At 31.4% G+C, this 19,538-nt stretch overlaps 1 protein-coding gene across 3 annotated transcripts; it reads left to right on the top strand.

The window, feature by feature from the left end:
- Window positions 1-7,035: 7,035 nt before the first annotated feature.
- LOC106685709 (eEF1A lysine and N-terminal methyltransferase homolog) lies at window positions 7,036-16,532 on the top strand. 3 transcript variants are annotated; one of them, XR_002945779.2, is made up of 11 exons: window positions 7,036-7,479; window positions 7,557-7,679; window positions 7,753-7,969; window positions 8,043-8,270; window positions 9,063-9,325; window positions 11,554-11,728; window positions 11,854-12,040; window positions 12,154-12,255; window positions 13,486-13,701; window positions 14,785-14,862; window positions 14,935-15,116. XR_002945779.2 is itself a non-coding variant. In XM_014428533.3 (11 exons), exons 1-11 carry the CDS (start codon window positions 7,385-7,387, stop codon window positions 16,449-16,451), a joined length of 2,010 nt encoding a protein of 669 aa, XP_014284019.1. In that variant the 5' UTR covers window positions 7,038-7,384; the 3' UTR covers window positions 16,452-16,532. The 3 variants fall into 3 exon arrangements, 2 of the variants coding, with proteins under 2 accessions (XP_024220098.1, XP_014284019.1); XM_014428533.3 differs by lacking the exons at window positions 14,785-14,862; window positions 14,935-15,116 and adding exons at window positions 15,147-15,275; window positions 16,177-16,532 and having other exon boundaries at window positions 7,038-7,479; XM_024364330.2 differs by having other exon boundaries at window positions 14,785-15,118.
- The last annotated feature ends 3,006 nt before the right edge of the window (window positions 16,533-19,538 follow it).

The following is a 19,538-nucleotide window of genomic DNA, read 5'->3' as shown; positions in this document are numbered from 1 at the left end:
TTTTAGTATGTATGAGATCATTCATCAATATTACCTATTGCCCACAACTGTGTGGCAGATTGTAATATCTATCAATAAATAAATCTATCAAATATAAAAAAATCTTATCATCAAAATAAATTAAGCGTATTGATCCATTGAAGAAATGTATTACTGAATAAAAAATCAGCCTTTCCATTCTCAAGGATAGATTTTAGGCCCATCAAACCAAGGAAAATATGAGCATGGTTTATAACAACCGAATGGGTCATCTGTTGTTGAAATATGAAAATTTTACAGTCGAACCTATATTTTTTTATCATAAATGTAGAAACATCTTAGAAATTGTATTTTGACGTCCCTAAAAATGTTTTTTAATCTTAAAACTGATCATTTTAAATAAATTTACTAATGTTAACTATAGATGGGCTGTTTTAAAAATCGGTATATACATATTACCATTATATTATGTTGTTTTTTTAACATAAAGTTTCAGCTGATTTTCAATCCAGAACTGATGTATTAGTTCATAGTAAGTTTCATGTTTACATAACGTTAAATATGTTTGCATATTTACACATATCAAAATCTATTCCTATATTAGTAGTCAACTGTTTATAAGTAACCGCCCTTAGCTATTTTAGTCTAAAATACGTATTCTTTTAGAATGCCTACTATTTTTAATACACCTAGACCTTTGAAGTTGTGAAATTGTTATTTTATGAGTACTATAAAAATAAAAACTTTTGTAATAAAAAAATTATTTTTGTCAAGGATCAAATATCCACACGAACCATGGACGTTCATAGAATCCTAATCAAATAGAATTATCAATCTTTATACAAGGGTATACGCAGGATCAAAAATAGAGAGGCAAGCCAAAGTCAATCAGGTTGTGGCATTTCAGCACGAAAAGGGAGGAAGAAATCAAAATTTTAATAACATTATATGCAATTGTCGCATTGCTTTATTAGTTATTAGAATTAGTATTTGCTTGAAAAAAAAATATTTATATAAAAATTAATAATTTTTGTTCACTTTTCAGGGGGGACAGCTCCCCCTCCTGCCCCCGTTGGGTACGCCCATGTCTTTATACAATAACGAATTACGTTTTGCGCTCTTCGCTGGTCAGAAATGATTTTGTAAGACACTTTCAGTTATCAAAAAATAATCAACAATAGGTACATGAGTGTTTATGCCAAGGCATACTTATTGGCTAAAGTACGAAATAGAAGATTGTTAATTTCTGCATATTTGTTTTGAAATTTAAAAAAAAATCTTGATTCATTTGTTTTAGTCATAATTATATGGCATAGTTTTATTTAAATCGTGCGTGAATTGCGTTTACCTCGATATATGATGCGCCGAATATATAGTTATAAATCGTTTTAGATCTAGATTCTGAATGTATTGTGGTAATCGTCATTAGGTAGCGGATAGTATGTTGGATATACTTTAAAGATGTTAAGGTAAGTGATTGGAGGAAAATGTGATATTATTAGAAAGTATATGATGGAGCCCCTGACAATAGGCGGCAGGTGGAACGGAGTGGCACGCGCCGCCCGTCATCTGGCACCCGGGACCGCTCGCTAACTATCATCTACCTCCCGGTGGCTTCTGTATCCTCCTTCCTGGGGAGCCGCTACCTCCAGTTTGGTCGGCTCCAGCATTTCCTAGCTTATGCCTAGAATTACGTCAGTAAAGTGAGTGAATTACACCAAGAATAACGTGTCTCAGCAGATATTTTGGTAATCCTAGTGGCCTTTTGAATCTCCTAACTCTCGATAAACTTAGCAATAGTCTTGCAGAATCTCATGATCATCTTTTCGGATTTTCATGAGATCCTGTAAAATAGAAAAATATAACATCGAAATCGCAGTTTTCAATTTAATATCTTTGACTAACAACGTGCCAGACTAAATGGCTTATTCGTTACCAGTTGGCACTTCCACAAACTGCATTACTATAGAATGAAATGTGGAATTAAGCACCGATCCAACAACAATTATCCTCAACCTTAATGAAGAATTATTAAATCCAGTCCAACTCTAACTAATAAGGTAAACGATCGGGATATCTTTAGGATTGACTTAGCGACAAAACAACAACTTATTATATACCTATATTCAATAATCATCTTGAGAATTTTTCGTGTTATTCCCACCTTCAGTTTTAAAGTTCTTCCTCCTACCTCTCTTCTTTTTTCCCCGTCCATAATCCATATTAAATATTATTCGTTCAGAACAAAAAGGAATTCCAAATTTTCTTTCATGTTTCGAGTAGCTCATTTCATCACGTTTCTCTCCTGTAACAATGTCTTCGCAGAACATGTTTTCAAAACATAATGACTCATTTAGGAATTATATCGGTGTGCACTTTTGTTTATCCGTAAATATTATTCATGGACTAGTGAGCAATCCACAACAATTATTTATTTATTTATTTATTGATATTTACAACTGTATAAAAATACAACAAGCAAATTTGATCATAGTGACATAATGATAATGATATGATACAGCATGTAGAGAAACTAACCAGTAGTAGAGCTCTAAAAACTATTTTACAATACAAGGTCACGTGCCCATCTTCTTTTCAGGCGCCTCGGAGGATTGCCAGGAATGGAAGAGGGAGCAAGGTTAGAAACTAGTGGGTTTGGGTGGTTAGGGAGTTTATAATGGAAGGAATGATATCGGGTTCGGGCTAGATCGGTTACATAAGAAACATTTAGGTCTTTATGGATGGTTTTATTAGTAACAAAATAAGGAGCATTCAGGATTTTATGAAGGATTTTGGATTGTAAGGATTGGATACGAGAGTAATTCGAAGATTGAGTGGAGCCCCAAAGCTCAACTCCATATGTCCAGATGGGCCTTATTACAGTCATGTAGATCAGTCTTTTGTGATGAGTTGGAAGTTTAGACGTTTGTCTAGTAAGTGCTGTAATAGTTGGAACCTGCGTGCAGTTTCCTGTCTTTTCAGTCTTGTGTGAGGATTCCAGGTTAGTCGTTTGTCAAGGTGATGTCCAAGACAACGAATCTGTTCTACAGGGGTAAGAGCCACATTATTAAAGTATACGGTAGGGCAGTCGGCAGGTTTACGAAGAAGAGTAAATGTGATTTGATGGGATTTATTTTTATCCTCCAATTTCGACACCATTCTTCGAGGGTTGTGATATGGGACTGAAGAGTTTGGGATGCAATCAAAGGGATGCAATCAATTATTACTAACTGTGAGCACACATGTGGCATCAGCATACGTGGTAAGGATAGTGTTTGGAGTTGTCGGGATGCCCAAAAAAATTTGAAAAATAAAATAGGACTATAGATAATATAATATTTTATAATCGAGACAGATTTCTTAAAACGTGTAGGATATAGGACATGAAATAATTAAGATGAACTGGAAAGTACAAAGTTTGTCCGTAATACCGTCCAAAATATAGAAATAAATGAATTAAAAAACATGAAGAGTTTGTTTTGTTTCAAGGTGGTAAAGCTATGATGACACTGGATCCAGCTTAGCTTAAAATCTTTAAAAAACGAATCTAAGGATTTAATTAGTACTTCTTATAGAATGAAATGAAACATTGTGCATAAATGCTCACAATACAAATCTATGCGATTCATTTTGGCAATTATGTAAAGTACATAAATGATAATAAATTATAATTTATTTGTTTTCAAGGAAAAACTATTTTCCTGTTCATCTTTCAATTTTATATGAACCCTTTTCACTTAAATAAAGTAATAGTGAATCCATATATTTATTTCTTAAAATAGTATAGTATTAAAAATCAGAAATAAAGTTGTCCTATTTTAGGAAAAATAAGGGTTTTTGTTTGGAAGAATATTTTAAATAATTTTTTCTACATAGTACCTTCTATAATTTTTCCAAACCATAAATTGTGGTGATTTTTAAATATTAAAAATTGTGTTTTACTCTGATTCATATGTATGTTAAAACCTTTGTCCATTCATGTCTCCATTTAATGACAAATATTTATGATAATACTTTATTATCACATAAAACACCGATTAAGCTCGTTGAAAAAAGATGTAAATATTTAAATATCAAATGTAATTTTTGTATTTAATTTTTTACCTCTACCTGAAACTTCTTTCGTTTATAGGGTAAAATTATCTTTAAATTGGATACAAAAACATTTCTAAATTAAAATGATCTTTTTTTCCCCTAAATACAAATAATTTTGACCTAAAGAAACAATTACTTATTATACATTACTATTATACATTATCATTAGACAGGTTAGAATTGAAGAACTATAAGTAGTAGATAAGGAAAAATGAAGTTCTAAGTTTTAAAAACAATTATTTCATTTAAACAGTTGTTATGGAATTAAGATAGTACTAGTATGAATAAAATTCTTAAGGCATTGAATGATTGGATGTCAAATTAGTGGATTAAGTTTTGATAACCACATCCTCCCTACCTCTCTTCCTCTTTCAATGAGTTTCCCAATAAATGGAATACCTCTTACAAGAGATAGGGTGACGATCCGACGAAGCCATGGTATTGAGTTCCAACAGAAGCCACCTAGACACAGCAACCATCATCGTATATTGGGTTTCTTAAAACATCGCCATTTTCTATCCTTCCTCATTTAAAAACTATGCAATGAATAAGACATAATTTACAATATTACAATATACCCTGATGCACCTAAGTGCGTTAAGCGCACGGTCTGTATTAATATAAATAGTTTAAAGAGTACCTTAATTTTTTGACTTATTTTCGATAATTGGGATAAATATTTTAAAAACTACATTCATGTATAATAAGGATTTAGTTGAATGTAAAAGTCTGCAATTGTATTTGCGAGGGCAGCTCTCGCCAAACTTGCCACATTAGGATTTTCACAAGATACAATAGGAAGGTTGATTTATTCTTTACGAATGTACATTTATTCCATAATATGTTTAAATAAAGGAATCAATCAATATCAATGAGTTCAGGGTTTAAAAACAATGTACAAACCTAAAAATAGGCTTATATAGCTCAAGCCTGTTACCTAAACCAAAATTTTCAGTTTATAACAAAAAAAAGTATTATTATTTGAATGCAGAAAAATAAACTTTAATAAAAACACAAATGCAGTGCACGTTTAATGACGAAAAAAAAAATTAAAATGCACAGCACATCCTCTTATTTATTTCCACTCTTCCTTGCCTTTCTCCTGCACGGATTTCAGTGGGGAAGAAATATGGATACGTCTATTATGCAACCACTACCAATAAACGTATAGCGATGTATGTAAAAAAAAGATTAGAATTGAACTATACTGATGGGAAAGTATTTTTGCAAGCAGCCCAAAAGAGGACATTGAAAGTTTTTCTAAGCATTTTGCTAGATACGTTATCATCTAAGTTGGACGAATTCTCCTCATCATCTGGTTCTGTAAGGAAATAGAGAATAACCTAACAGTTTTTCTTATCAGAAGAATGACCTTCGTATCAGCAGTGGTCATCTTAAGCTTCTTTCACTCATACCAACTTGTTACTAGGTAGCCGTAACGTTCAGGCTGAGCCCGACCCCGTTGTTGAAGAGAACAACTGCGGCCAAATCGTCCGCGTAGTCAGTGGCAGGAAATAACACTTTTCAACTAATTAAATATCAGTCTTCATCGAGCCAGACCGAGGACTGAATGTTTTTGGCTACTCATCCCAACGGAAGCTTCTATCTTATGAGCTACCACCATTCTGTACTCCCATGTCCTGGAGATAGCTCCCTGCTACCTCCAAAACGCTGTAGAAGGTAAAGGATAAGTCAAAAAGGGCCACAAAAAAATATATAGCTTTGCTCTGGTTCCAACAACCGCGCGTAAACACAGCAGAGCATCAGCTCCTGCTGAGCATCGGTTCCCCTTACCATTCTACAGAACTATATGGCTATGGGTGACTAGTCATAGGCTAGCAAGCATCAGAATATTCCGGACTACTCGTTAAAGAAAAGGAGCAAATAAGTTTGTAAGTATGACTTAGAGAGCTCCTTGATCCCACTTGAACTTTATATCAGTCTCAGATCAGTAATCCTCAACCGCTGAATAAAGTACTTCCTATTCATTGTTTCGTATTAATTATGCATTTCATATTGATTAATCTTATGGAATTATATCTTAAAATTGACAATTGAACAGTAATTCAGAGTTATATGATTTTCAAAAAGTTCATTTTACTGTTTTCATGGCAACTTTTTAACCAAAAATGGGTGAAATATATTAAAATTAAAATTTCATAAGTGGATTTTACATTATAATTTCACTTGAAAGTGGTTTAAAACTAACATAAGAACATTCAGAGTTTTTTCTTCTTTTTTTTTAAATGTATATATTTTTTTAATTCTAATTTGTCTATTAATTGAGAATAATCCACTTACAACGTTTTATCAGGGGAAAATGTATATATTTTGCGATATTTACATTTTTATTTCACATCAACTTATATTAATTTCTGAAGAATATCATATTAAATAGTTTGGTAGAAATGTTCTTGGGGACACAAGATTACTATAATAGAAAAAAAAAATTGTAACAGAAACTGGTTCATAATCGCCAAATTCAGCTTTTTAAAAGTTTAATATAAAGTTATCCCAACTTACCTCATATTTAATCCCATCTCATCAAACATCTGATACTGAAGTTTATACTAAAACAAAACTCAGTTGCGCACACGAACCAAGTAGGTCAAAGTAACCGCTCAGCGCGCCAAGCCGTCTGGAAAAATTTAGAAGCGTCGAAAAAATTCGAACAAGACCAGTTAATTAATAATCATCTTTTATATATAATTGTGTTATTCCGTAAATAACATATTACATATAAAATATAGATAAATACCATATTATCAATGAAATTAATTCACTGAGACCTCCTTGATTAGCCCAAATAAAATCACTATTATACTTCTATTATTTCTGCTTTAATCAGATCATAGTTGTGGACTTCCGTTCTAACAAACGGGTTAAAACCGCCCTCCCCTCCCCCCCCCCATTCATTGTAAATGGGGCCTCAACTGACTTATAACATTCTGTACAAGTTAGTTTTTGAAGTTTTATTGAAGGGGTTTTAATGCATAACTCAGACGGGAGGAGGAGTAATTATGAACAATCCTGTATATTACATTGCAATCAATGTATAGGAGACATACTGGTGATTTACATTAAGGCATTATTTACATACCTCCTAAGTTACCATTAAATATCTACTTTGAAAGTTCTTCCGATTAATATTGCACCCTATATGACAAAATCTGAGCTCATTGGTTATAATTAATAAAGCTTATACTTGTAAACAAACTAGAAGGTAACCTTCCCCCTGAACATGCCACATTTGAAATACTTCCCTACTTCTAGTTCATAACTCTGAATTTTTATGTAATTATATGCAATAATGACTTCTCTACTTCCAAAAAGTGCTTTTGAATTTAGTAAGGCTGAATACTGGGACGCCTTCTTCAAACAAAGAGGAAATAGATCATTTGAATGGTAAAAATAAATTGATATTATATTGAGAGCTTTTTGTATCAAATCTACTAATTTTAATTCCTCTCTCTTCATCATAGGTATGGTGAATATCCAGAACTTTGTATTTACCTTCATAAATATATGAAGCCTAAGGATAATATTTTAGTTGTAGGATGCGGAAATTCTAAGTTAGGTGAAGACCTATATGATGTTGGATATAGGTATATTTTGAACAGTATTATTTATAAATTTATGCATTTTAATAGTTTTGAAAGTAATAGTTTGTATTTTCAGACAAATTACCAATATTGATATAAGTAAAACTGTTATAAAACAAATGAAATTAGCCAATAAATCTCAAAGACCAGAGCTAGTTTTTGAGGAAATGGATGCAACAAATATGTCTTTTGAAGCTGAAACATTTTCTGTGGTTTTTGATAAAGGAACTTTCGATGCTTTAATGCCTGATGAAGAACCAGATACTTTGAGCAATATCAGAAAATACCTTGAAGTAAGCTACAAACATTTCCCTGTTCCATCTCAATGAAATGATTATTTTTAATAATTGTTATCTATATTTGAAGGAAATCGATAGAGTACTGCGAATTGGAGGTCGGTATATTGTTGTTTCATTGCTGCAACAACATATCATGAGCTTTTTATTAGAACATTTTAAAGAAAAAGCTTGGATGATACGTGTGTGCCGTTGCTATGATGTAGAAGCCAAGTCATTTAAGGAACAAGGCTCCAAATCACTACCAGTGTTTATGGTTATTTTTACTAAATTTAAAAAGATGCCTAGTTCACAGTCTGTAAGTTATTTCATTTTTTAAATAGTTACTCATTACTGTAATATTACAGGAATATCATTAATTTTAGGCGAGTGCTGTCTACCAAAGTATATAAATTGAAATTATTATCAAGTAATATATAAGTTATTGAAAACTCATTAAATTTGAAATTATATATAATTTTCTTGCAATGGTTAAAGATAAAACATGATATGAACATAAACAGAATTTTAGCATCACACAAAATAAAATAAAAGTATATTATATGATGCCAATTTTATATGTATCTCTAGTTTATTGATAATTTATTTTTATTTCATAATTCTGCTCACATATCTTTGTGTTATTCTTAAAAATGCCTCTAAGGTAGGCTGAAACATTTTGTGATAACAGAGCCAAAAATGTTATGGAACAGTATCCAGTATCTTAAAGAATTTAATTTTTTTCATATATTCTATTATTAAATCATTTGCTATTTGACTGCACCCCCTATGGCACCCAACTTGTTTCTCTAAGGATAAACAACTTTTACTAAAAAGCACTCATGACATACCTGAGGTATAGTCCCAGAGTTGATATTTTAGTATGTTCTTTTTAATTCTTGCTCTAAAGAAAATAGTTGAGGACTCTCTTATACATTATATGAGAATTATTTTTACAAGCTGTTAAATCATGTCAGTTATTCAATGACCATATTTGTGCATTTCAATGTGCATGATCCGTTCCTTGGATTTCTGTATTAATATTGTTATTTTGATATGCAACTAGTTACGAACCTTGTTGTTTAGTTGCTAATATGTTGATTTTTTACAGGTATTTGAGCTTTGCCTTGCTACAGATGCTCCAGCAACCAGAGTTAGTGGAATAGATAAAATTAAAGAGTCAGTTTTAGAATCTCAAATGGTTGCAATAGTTTGCATTGGGCTTCAGAGATCTAACTCTGGTGGTCGAGAAATAGAATTAGAAATAGGAACGCCTGAAGATGATACACCACGTTATGCTATTAGAATTGTTGAAAAACCTTGTCCTAAAGCATCTGGTATGACTTATGCAGCATTTATTGTCCCTCAAGGCAGGTAGGTTTGACTGCTTATTTTAATGATGTTTCTAATTTAGTATAATTGTAATGTATTTTGTTTAAGTGTGTTTATAATATAAAACAAAATAACTAGATTAGCATTAAATAAATTTTATAAGTTTATCTTTAATTGGTTTAAATTTCATTATTTTGTTTGTATTTTAAAAGTTATTCAACATTTAAAGTATCTAATTTTGTTAATCGAATGGAAGGATTTGTTTAAAAATACAAAAATTAATTGAATGTTATTAAGAACCTTCCTGATTTGATTGTTCGACTGTTGAGATTCAAAGATGTCTTTTATTTAGAAGTCTGAAAAATATATAAGTATTGATACAATTGTTTGCTTAATCTAATCTAATAATAAATGGAAGAATGTTGTTGAGTAAGAAATCATTTGTAATAATATATATAATCTTAGTAAACTGTTAATTGATTATCTGCATCATCATACTGAGACAATCAAAAAGTGATCTACTTCATATAGCTCAATAATCACTATCTAATAAATAATTAGGTGTTATGTTCTCTTAGGTTAAAGAAAAAGAGAACAGCCAAATCGGATAACTGAAAATTCTGATAATCCATGACTTACTATTTTTTTTTTTGTTTTTGAAATATGACTTGGAAGCAGTGGCAGTTATTCCTTTTTGTGCTCATGAACTTCCTGGCCTTATAAACAAAAAAGTACAATTACAATTACTTTATAGTCGTAAAAAAAAAAATAGAATAAATAATTATTTGAAAATTATTAAATTAACAGATATGGGACACCTTTGTTATGATAAATGCAAAATGCTTAGTTTGAGCATTGAATCTTCTGAACTCTGGCAGAAAGTGGAAAAGGGGCTGGTTGGACATTAGAGAGGTTAATGTCTGCTTTAATCACATCATGTCCACACTTCTGTAGTACTCCTGCCTATATTACAAAAATTGTTTCAGAACAGCTAATTTGATATACAGAAGTTAATTTCATTTCCAATTTATGTATAAGTTATTTATTTTCACTATATTTATAAACTTGTTAAAAAAAATGAATTACTCTCTATTTTTAACATTAAAATGGCTTTGTATATTATTATGCCTGTTAACGCCTTCTAGTGGTTCAGAAGCGATCTGCTTTAAGCTGAATTAATTGGAGAAGTAAAATCACAAAAACAGAAGACTTCTTATGTTGTATTTTTAAATTGGTTGCTATGAAGAAATGATGGGGGGCCTACGATAATGATGAAGAGAGACAGAATGTGAAAAAATCAATATAAATCCTTCATTAAAGTCCCGTCCCATTGGAGCCTTCACTGAGGGTTTTTATTTGGTGAGTCCTGTCACAATGTTGTAATAGAGCTTAATGAAATCACCGAATCTTCCTCCTTTTTAATATTTGTCTTAAATATTAGCTACTTCAAGCATGATGTGTCAAATTCAGATTGTAGGATGTTAGGATAAATTTGATTCCCACTAAATTTCTAGCTGTGTGACCTTGCCTTCAATCAAGGAACTCTATTGATAAGGGTTCTCAAATTTAAAAAAATTTGAAATAATGAATTGTGGTAACCCACTGCAAATATGAAGAATATTCATCATCAAGAGAGAGGCCATACTCTGAAATAGTGTGAATAAGTGTGTATATTTTGTTGCTAGGCCAACCTCAAATAGGGTCATTCCACAACAAGTAAAATCCCATTTACAAAACTCATAACTGTTCGTGACACTCTCTAAACCAATCAAAATATAATTATTTAAATCCCTTCTCTCTTGTATGCTACTAATCTAATGAATTTATTAATATCCTTTCTTTTGTGTATCCTATCACTCCATAATTACATTACTTGGCATGTAAGAGAGATTCTTATTGTAAATTTTATTGGTATACTAAAATTTTAGGGCTTATTAGTCTGTTTAGATATTTGGCAGTTTAAAGACTTTAGGTTGTGTTAAAAATTATTAATTTTTATTTTACCATGTAAGAGTTGCAATTGGGTTAGGGACTGATGCCAGGATAAATTATTTTCTTTTTGTAATACTTTATTTCCTTTGCATCTTAACATTAATTTATTTATACAATCCAGGATATTTATTTTAAACTAAACCGAAAATCAAAACTTTTTTCTCATAAATTCTGAGTATTACTATTTATACAACAATTAATTCTATCTTTATGATACTTTTATTAATGATTAAGTTTTTTTTTATTTTTCATACTTATACTTTTAATGAAAATTGCAGAGAATCTGAATGGGCATTTGGTACTCCTGAAGGTCGCCAATTCTTATTGTCAGAATCTAATGTCGACCGACTAGCGGTGATAATACTTAACAGGGGTCATAAATTTACCAGTTTAGAGCAAGTGAAAAGTGAACTTAATCCTATAATTCAAGATTTTTCTCCCGGTGACTTTAAAGTAAATTTTATTCTATTTTTCTCCTGTTTATATAATAATTTTTACTTCATATGATACAATTAGTTTATACTTATAAGAATCTGTAATTAAAACTTTTAAACTTTTATTTGCTTCAATATTTGTAGGACAAAATATCTTACTTATCTGTTGGTGGTGATGTCGGTGTTAGGAATGAAGTTTATTTTGGGGATAGTCCCATTTCTGGAAAGTTCATTGTTGAAGAAACAGAAGCAGAACAAGGGATTCTTTTAAGGAGATTGTATTTTTTATCAAGTAAAAATGCTATTCAGTCTGAGACAAAAGTTCGTAAAGGTAAATATCGAAGATAAAATCATTGGAAAATTAATATTGGCAAGTACTTTATGATTACTTATATTATATAATATTTTATTATAATATGGTAATTTTTAATATTTTTTTTTCAGTAAAAACTCGGAGGGGTGGAGAGAGAGTTGTAGTTGATACTACATCTTTATCATGTGCTCATCATGGATACATGACTATTGGAACATGTTCTGTTCTTGATAGTGAGATAATTCTTAAGCATTCTTCTTTTGTTTATTTTTTGTTAATTAATCATCATTCTGTCTTTACACCAATTAAAACTTAATCAACCAAACTGCAGTGTTATATAGTTTTTCACATTGTGAATATATGCCTCCCTGCACCATTTTTTTAAATGCAAGGTGTCTAGAAAATTCAATTTTAAAACATTTGCTATTTTGTAAACTTGTCGGTTTGTTTGGATTAAGTTAGAAATTCCACTGAATCATAGGTTTTTCTGCTGCCATATTGAAACGGGTCCATGAAATCTAATATTTTATACTACTTGTTGAACACACAAATAACACCTTTCTGCCAAATTTGAGGGTTTTTTTTTTTTTTAATTTTGTTTTTAGTAACAACCTAGGCCCATGTTTTTTTTTTTTTTTTAATATATATATATAGTGGAACTATATTTGTTTTCATCTAAGTAATAATTTTCACTCAATAGTTCCTGAGAGTTCAGGAACACTTTTTATACATATTCCTCTGTATGCAGGCGTCAGTAGCTATTTAGGAGAGAAAACAAATTTTACCATTTCTAGGATTTAGGGAATCCTTGCCGTTGTAATAATTGGATGAGTGTACCATTGAAAAGGGTTTTTGAGATCTGCTGGTCCATATGGCATTATCTCAAATAAGGGTATACCCATTGGTATACATTGTCACTACTAGCCTATTGGCTTTTTTTTTTCAGTTTTGACAAGACTTTTTGTTTTGTTTTTTAACTTATTTGTTTGAAGTTTTTATAATTCAGGATTTGTTGGACAGATATGTTGCACAGTGAGAACAAGAATTAAAATCTCTTACTGTACGTTGGAAACTTAAAATTATTCAAGCTGTAATTGAGAAACATATTGCATTATCCTGCCTACAGTTTTGATGAATAGGGTGGGACTTCAAAGGCAAGGGAAAAAGTTATAACAAGATTTCTCCTGTCAAAGAATTCATGGCTGAGTGGTTTAAGCAATGCCGAAACAAAAATATCATTAGGGGAGGGAGAGTTGATTGTAACCTAAATATACTATAAATTTAGTTAATAAACAGAAGTATATTAAAGTCTTTAACTTGCAGAACATTTGAACCCTGAATGTTATAATGTTGTATTGTTATAATGAATGTTATAATGTTGTATTGTTATAATGAATGTTATATTGTTGAAGAAAAGTATTTTCTTTTCTGTGAATTAAAATTGGTTTTGAACTTATTTTCAGGTAATTCTCCAGGGCAAATATTAGTTGTCGGGCTTGGTGGTGGTGCATTACCATCTTTTCTGAGAAAAGTTTTTCCAAAGTCTGTTATAACTGCTGTTGAGCTTGATCGTGAAATTTTAAAAGTTGCTGTAAATTATTTTGGTTTAGTGGAAGATAAACAGCTCATTGTTTACATTAAAGATGGACTTGTATTTATTAATGAAGCTGCCAAGAGAGGTATGATTCAATTCATTTCATCTTTTCAAAATATTTTAATCTAGGTGCTTATTTTGACTAACTCAGAGGTAGCTTTAAAAATATTGGTCCTATGTAGTATAGGATATTATCATAAACTCTCTAAATAGCCCAGTCAATGGATGTTCAAAAGGGGGCATAGACCGAAATAATGGAACTACCAGAATTGACTTCTGGGCTTTCTTGAGACTACTTATCAAGTAAATATAAAAGCCTTCCAAGTGTTTTGGAATCATTGTCCAACAAACAAAAAAAAATCAAATGAAATGATTTTTCATTTATTTTTTAGGTTTGGTACAATGTCACTCAAACATATTTTCATTCTTGTTATTTAGTATAATGAACCATTTTATTATGATTGCATCAGTTTTGTTTTGTTTTTAAAAGTTCTGGAATAGTGCTGTTAGCTTTTTAGATTATACTTATCTTGAAATGTAGAAACTGAAATTTTGAGCAGGGGAGTTTTCACAATTGAATTGATTATTTCAGAAATGACACATATATCATTTTTAAAAATAGCACATGTGTTGTTCCGAAATAACCGATTAAATTGAAAATAATAAACTCAAGAATTTTGTTTTAAGTTTGATACTTCTACAAGGGTACATTTCTTTAAAAATAAAAGGTATTACAAAAATTATTATTAATATACTTTTAGCAAATTTAATGCTCTTTAGTTTTTTTGCATAAAATGTAAACTGGATAGACCCACTCTTCATTATGAGCTCTAAAACCATCTAGGTCTTTCTCTTTCATACCACTATATTTTCTGTGGTATATAACTCTACAGGATGCAGAAAAGTTAGTAAGGCTTCCCTTGTTATCCTGCAAAATGGCAGGTAGTGGATGTATCCAGGAATATCCTTGTGTTATGCTAGTTATATTCATATACAATAACCTGTATTTCATTTAGCCATCATACCACTTATATTTTTCTCAATCTTTAAAAACTTATGATGAAATATATGTGTTGAATATTATATAGAGATTTATTAACATTTTTGGTTTTCAAGTTATTAACATATATGTGTTATATATTATATAAGGATTTATTACCATTTTTAGTTATCAAGTTATTAACAAATTGAAATGTCACTATTTTATGATGCATTACTCTTCACTATTGCACACCCCTCAAGGAAGGTATCAAATTATAAGAGTTTGTTGTATCTCCGAAATCACTCTCTGATCAACCCAACAACTATTTTGTTATAGGTTTGAATTAGTTACTTCGTTTTGTATTTATGACTCAGAGGACACAATCTTCTTTGGTGATGCTATTAATTATGTCATCAGGAATATAACGCTAGCAAGAGATAACCTACTTTCTTTATTTTTTTATGCTAAAGAGCCAGAATTATAGAAATTGATACAGCTTTTTAAAATAACATTGCTGTTACTTTTTAATTAGAATTGTCCTTCTTTAGGTATGAAGTACGATGCTGTAATATTTGATGTTGACAATAAAGATGTTATTACTGGCATTAGTTCACCACCTCCATCATTTGTGGTAGTTGAAGTCTTACAAGAAGTAAAAAATATTCTCTCTCCTGGAGGTAAATTTTTTCTTTTAACAACTTAACATATATTAGTAGAGAAAATATATAAATAATTCCTTTAAATGTGGTTTACATATTTAATTATTCCATTAGTTAATCTTATATCTGGCATAATTAATTTATTTTATTGCTTCAAAATTTCTTCCATTTCTGTTATTTTATTGGTGTATAACTGTTAAAAACAAAAAATTTTAATTTTCATGATACATAATTAATCTTTAACTAGTAAATTGGTAGATAGTTGGTCGATATATGTTACAGTCTTAGAAGATAATAACACCAAAAATAATTGGGGCAAATATTGCCTTCCTAAAATGCATTTCAGTTGTCCAGCTTTTCTTACTTTACTTTGAAAACATTAACTTATATAAACTTATATCCTTAGCGTATTTATGGGTTGTTAGTGAAGTTGTCGATAAATAATAGAACCTGGAATAGTAGTCAAGTGCCTTCTACTGTTCCATGCAACTATGTTCTATCCCATGCATCTGTTCATGTCAACATACCGAAAGGTACATCCATTTGTGCGTGTAGACAAAGAAAGTATTCGTAAATTTTCAAAAAGTCTTGAGTGTTGTTCTGATATGGAATGTTCCCTTCTACTATACCAAGTTTATTTATAGGCAACCTCACTTATAACCCACCAATAAATTTGAGAAGACACCCAATTACATTCTGTCCCTTAAAAAAAATAATAATAATTGAAAGGGTTATTTCTGTATTTGATTTTTTTTAACAAAATTATTTTTTTAATATATTAAACAAAATATTTATTGAAAATATATTATATACTATAAAGCGACATTAATAGTTGGATCATTTTTTTCTTTGATCAAAATATAATTTTTTATTATAGTATATATTAAAGTATAAGTAATATATATATGTATTTTTTTAGGACTGTTCATTTTAAATCTTGTTTGTCGTAACAAGGATAAAAGAGATGAATTATATAAGAGATTAAAAAATATCTTCAGTACTGTGAAGGCACTGAAGCTAGATGATGACCTGAATGAAATATTTTTTTCTTGGAATGAGAGTAATATTAATTCTGCTGAAAAATTGTTCAAAGCCCATTTAAAATTGAACGATATCATCAAGCACAGAAGACTTGATAAACTACCTTGTGTCGATGCTGCTCATTTAAGTGACCTCCTTCAACCAGATGATTAATAAGTTTTAGTACTGATCTATGAGCTATTATCTTAAGGAAAGATGGCTGTGACTAATGTATAATAATAATTCTGACTGTTATTGTTAGACCTTTTTCTTGTCCCTCCCCCCAAGATTTATAGCTTAGTGTTTATTTGTATAATTGTTAATTAAAATTATTGTAATGTCTAGTGCATATTAATTTTGGTTTGAAATCATTTTATTGTATAGATGTTGATAAAACTGCTCTTTACAGCAGATAGGAAGGAGTTCAGTTTGAACCTTTACTATTCTAATCAGTTTAACAAAATAAGTAGGTCCAAAACATGAATAAATACACCAATGCCAATGATTTCTTACCTTAGATGGGCTTTATCACAGCAAAGCTATGTACTTATCAAATTCTATGTACAAAAACTCTTATATGTTAAACATATCAAAATGTGATGCTTCTCTATAAAAAAACTTAACCGTATCTCAATTTCAATTATTTCATAGTGAACCAGACTCTGGGTGTTGAAACATTTCTAAATGAAAATAGGGCTTCACCAATTGATGTATTATTATGAATAGAGACTTATTCAGTTTTGGAAAGCTAAACTCACTGTATCAACAGCACTCAAAACAGTAATATACATAAAAGAGGCAGTTGAAATGTTGTTTTTTTGTTCATTTTGAAAAGGCATTTAACAGCCTGGTCATCAATGCCCATTGGCTGTTGGTTTGGTGAGGCCGAGTTGCTCCACAGAGTCAGACCTTTGGTATGATGTGCGGATCCGCACCAGTGGGACTCATTTCCGTGAGATTTGAAATATTATTTAGCTTGGCAATTATACAAACAATTTGTTTAATAATAGATCGAAAGGATGATGAAAAGCAGATAAGTGGCTCTTCCAATTTTAAAAATAAGGTAAGATAAATAGATAATTATAATAATTAAAACCTGATTATTATGGATGAATTTAACGGCTTTCTATTATGGATTCGTCGTTTCTCAATGCTATTGGAACATTTTTTTGATATCCCTAACTGGTTCAGAGTTATTTTGTAGAGATTACATTCTTCAAAAATGTGTGTTTGGCGGTCAGATTACCATGACATTTCGAACATTTTGGAGGGGCCTCTCTTGTTATGAGGTGGATGTGTGTCATTCGGGTATGTCCTATTCTGAGTCAGGTGATGTCTACTTCGGGTTGATGTAATCCAGGACTTTAGATCATTCTTTATATATTTCAATTTACTGGGCGAATTTTCATCCCATATTGCCTGCCATCTTTTATTTATACATTCCTTTAAAGGATGAGCAAGTTCTTGTGCAGTTAAGATTGCTGAGGTTCTACCTGGGAGGACTAGTGCTTCTCTAGCAGCTTTGTCGACCATCTCATTTCCTGTAATACCAACATGTCCGGGGGCCCAGATGAAATAGACCGATTAACCTATTTGTTTTATCATTATTAAGTACTCATGAATTCGTTGCATGAGTGAGTGAACTGAATACATTATATCTAGTCCTTGAAGAGCGCTAATGGAGTCCGATATCACTATATTGCCATTTGGTATTTTTTTCATGCGAAAGTAAAGGGTGGATGCTATGGCACTTAATTAGGCAGTATAAATATTAGATAGATGATGCAGTTTTCTCTTATGTGTTGTGTTTTGTCTCACTAAGGCAGATTCTGTTGCGTTATCTGACTTCGAGCCATCTGTATATATAGTAGCGGTATGTTCTGGTAGAGTTTGTAGCAGTTCTCGGTACTTTTCTTGATAGCTGGAGATTTACATTTGGACATTGGTAGGTCCAGGGGGGCGTTTTATTTTGTGGTATCTTGATGGCTATTGCTTTTAATTTTGTGACTGACCGATAATTGTTCAGCGAGAGCTGGTGTTGTATTTATCTTCTGTTGGAACTGTCTAGAGAATTTAGGATTTAAAATGTACTTATTAGTTGGATGTGAGGGTTGTAGGTATAGTCGGGAAAAATAATTTGTTGCTATTATTTGTCATCTGAATAGTAGGGGTGATATTCTAGATTCAGCACATAAACTTAAGATTAAACTGGTCCTAAAGGCACCTGTGGCAATGCGGATTCCGGTGTTCTGAATGATGTCGAGTTTGGAGGCTAGCTGAGCCATACTTCCATAATCAAGTTGGAGCGAATTAAGGCTTTGTATATTTTCAACATCATTGATCTATCAGCTCCCTATGATGTTTTGCCGAGGACTTTTATTTTTATCTATGCATCTGTTTATAAGTGTACTGATGTGGTTACAAGAAAGATGCTTATTGAATATCAGGCCTAAAAATCTATAATATTCGACATACAGTTACAGAAAATATCCTAGGGTGAGTTCTGGGGATGGAGGTATTAGTCTTTTTCTGCTGAAATGTAGACATTTAGTTTGTTTTTTTTTTTGGTTGAGAAGATAAGGCCTGGGATGTTTGACCAGTTTTTTAATCGATTAAGAGCTCCTTGTATTTTGACTTTTATTTGCTTTATGTCCTTTGAACAGCACTTTTGGGCATGTTTTTTCCCAAGTCATTAATGGCCAGGGCAAACAAAGTTGTGCTGAAGCAGTTGAAATGTTCACTTCAGTATATGATTATTAACCATCCCTCTGCCTTCTCTGGAAAGAGAAAAGTGTAATTTTCACTGACCACTTTTTGCCTGAATTTAAATTATGTAATGTGTTAAATGTGCTGGCTCACATCCATCTGATACCTGTCAGAAGACACGAGAGACTCCAGCTAAATGCGTACTCTGTGGGAAAGAAGGTCATCCTGCTAACTAAAAAGGTTGCGAAATTTACAAAAATATACAACGCCAAAAAACCACAAATTCTGGATTAAAAGAGTTAAATCAAAACAAAGTGGTTCTAGGAGAAGAACTTGCTGGCCCATCAACGAGCGACGTAGAACATCGAACCTCGGTCACTAATCGCTTACAACAACCTTCAACTCCAGAAGACAGCCTTTTATTAAATACGCAGAAGTAACTCGTCGAGTTCAGGCGCCTCAAGCTTCTCATCCTCTCCCTCTGACATCCCACCCTCAGACTTCACTATATCAGTCCCCAAGCTCCTATCCACAGACTAAACAACCTACAAATGA

Source organism: Halyomorpha halys, unplaced genomic scaffold (genome assembly GCF_000696795.3).
Source record: "Halyomorpha halys isolate HHAL.00 unplaced genomic scaffold, Hhal_1.1 Scaffold33.1, whole genome shotgun sequence".
Lineage (NCBI taxonomy): Eukaryota > Metazoa > Arthropoda > Insecta > Hemiptera > Pentatomidae > Halyomorpha > Halyomorpha halys.
This window is presented reverse-complemented; position numbering and strand designations above follow the sequence as displayed.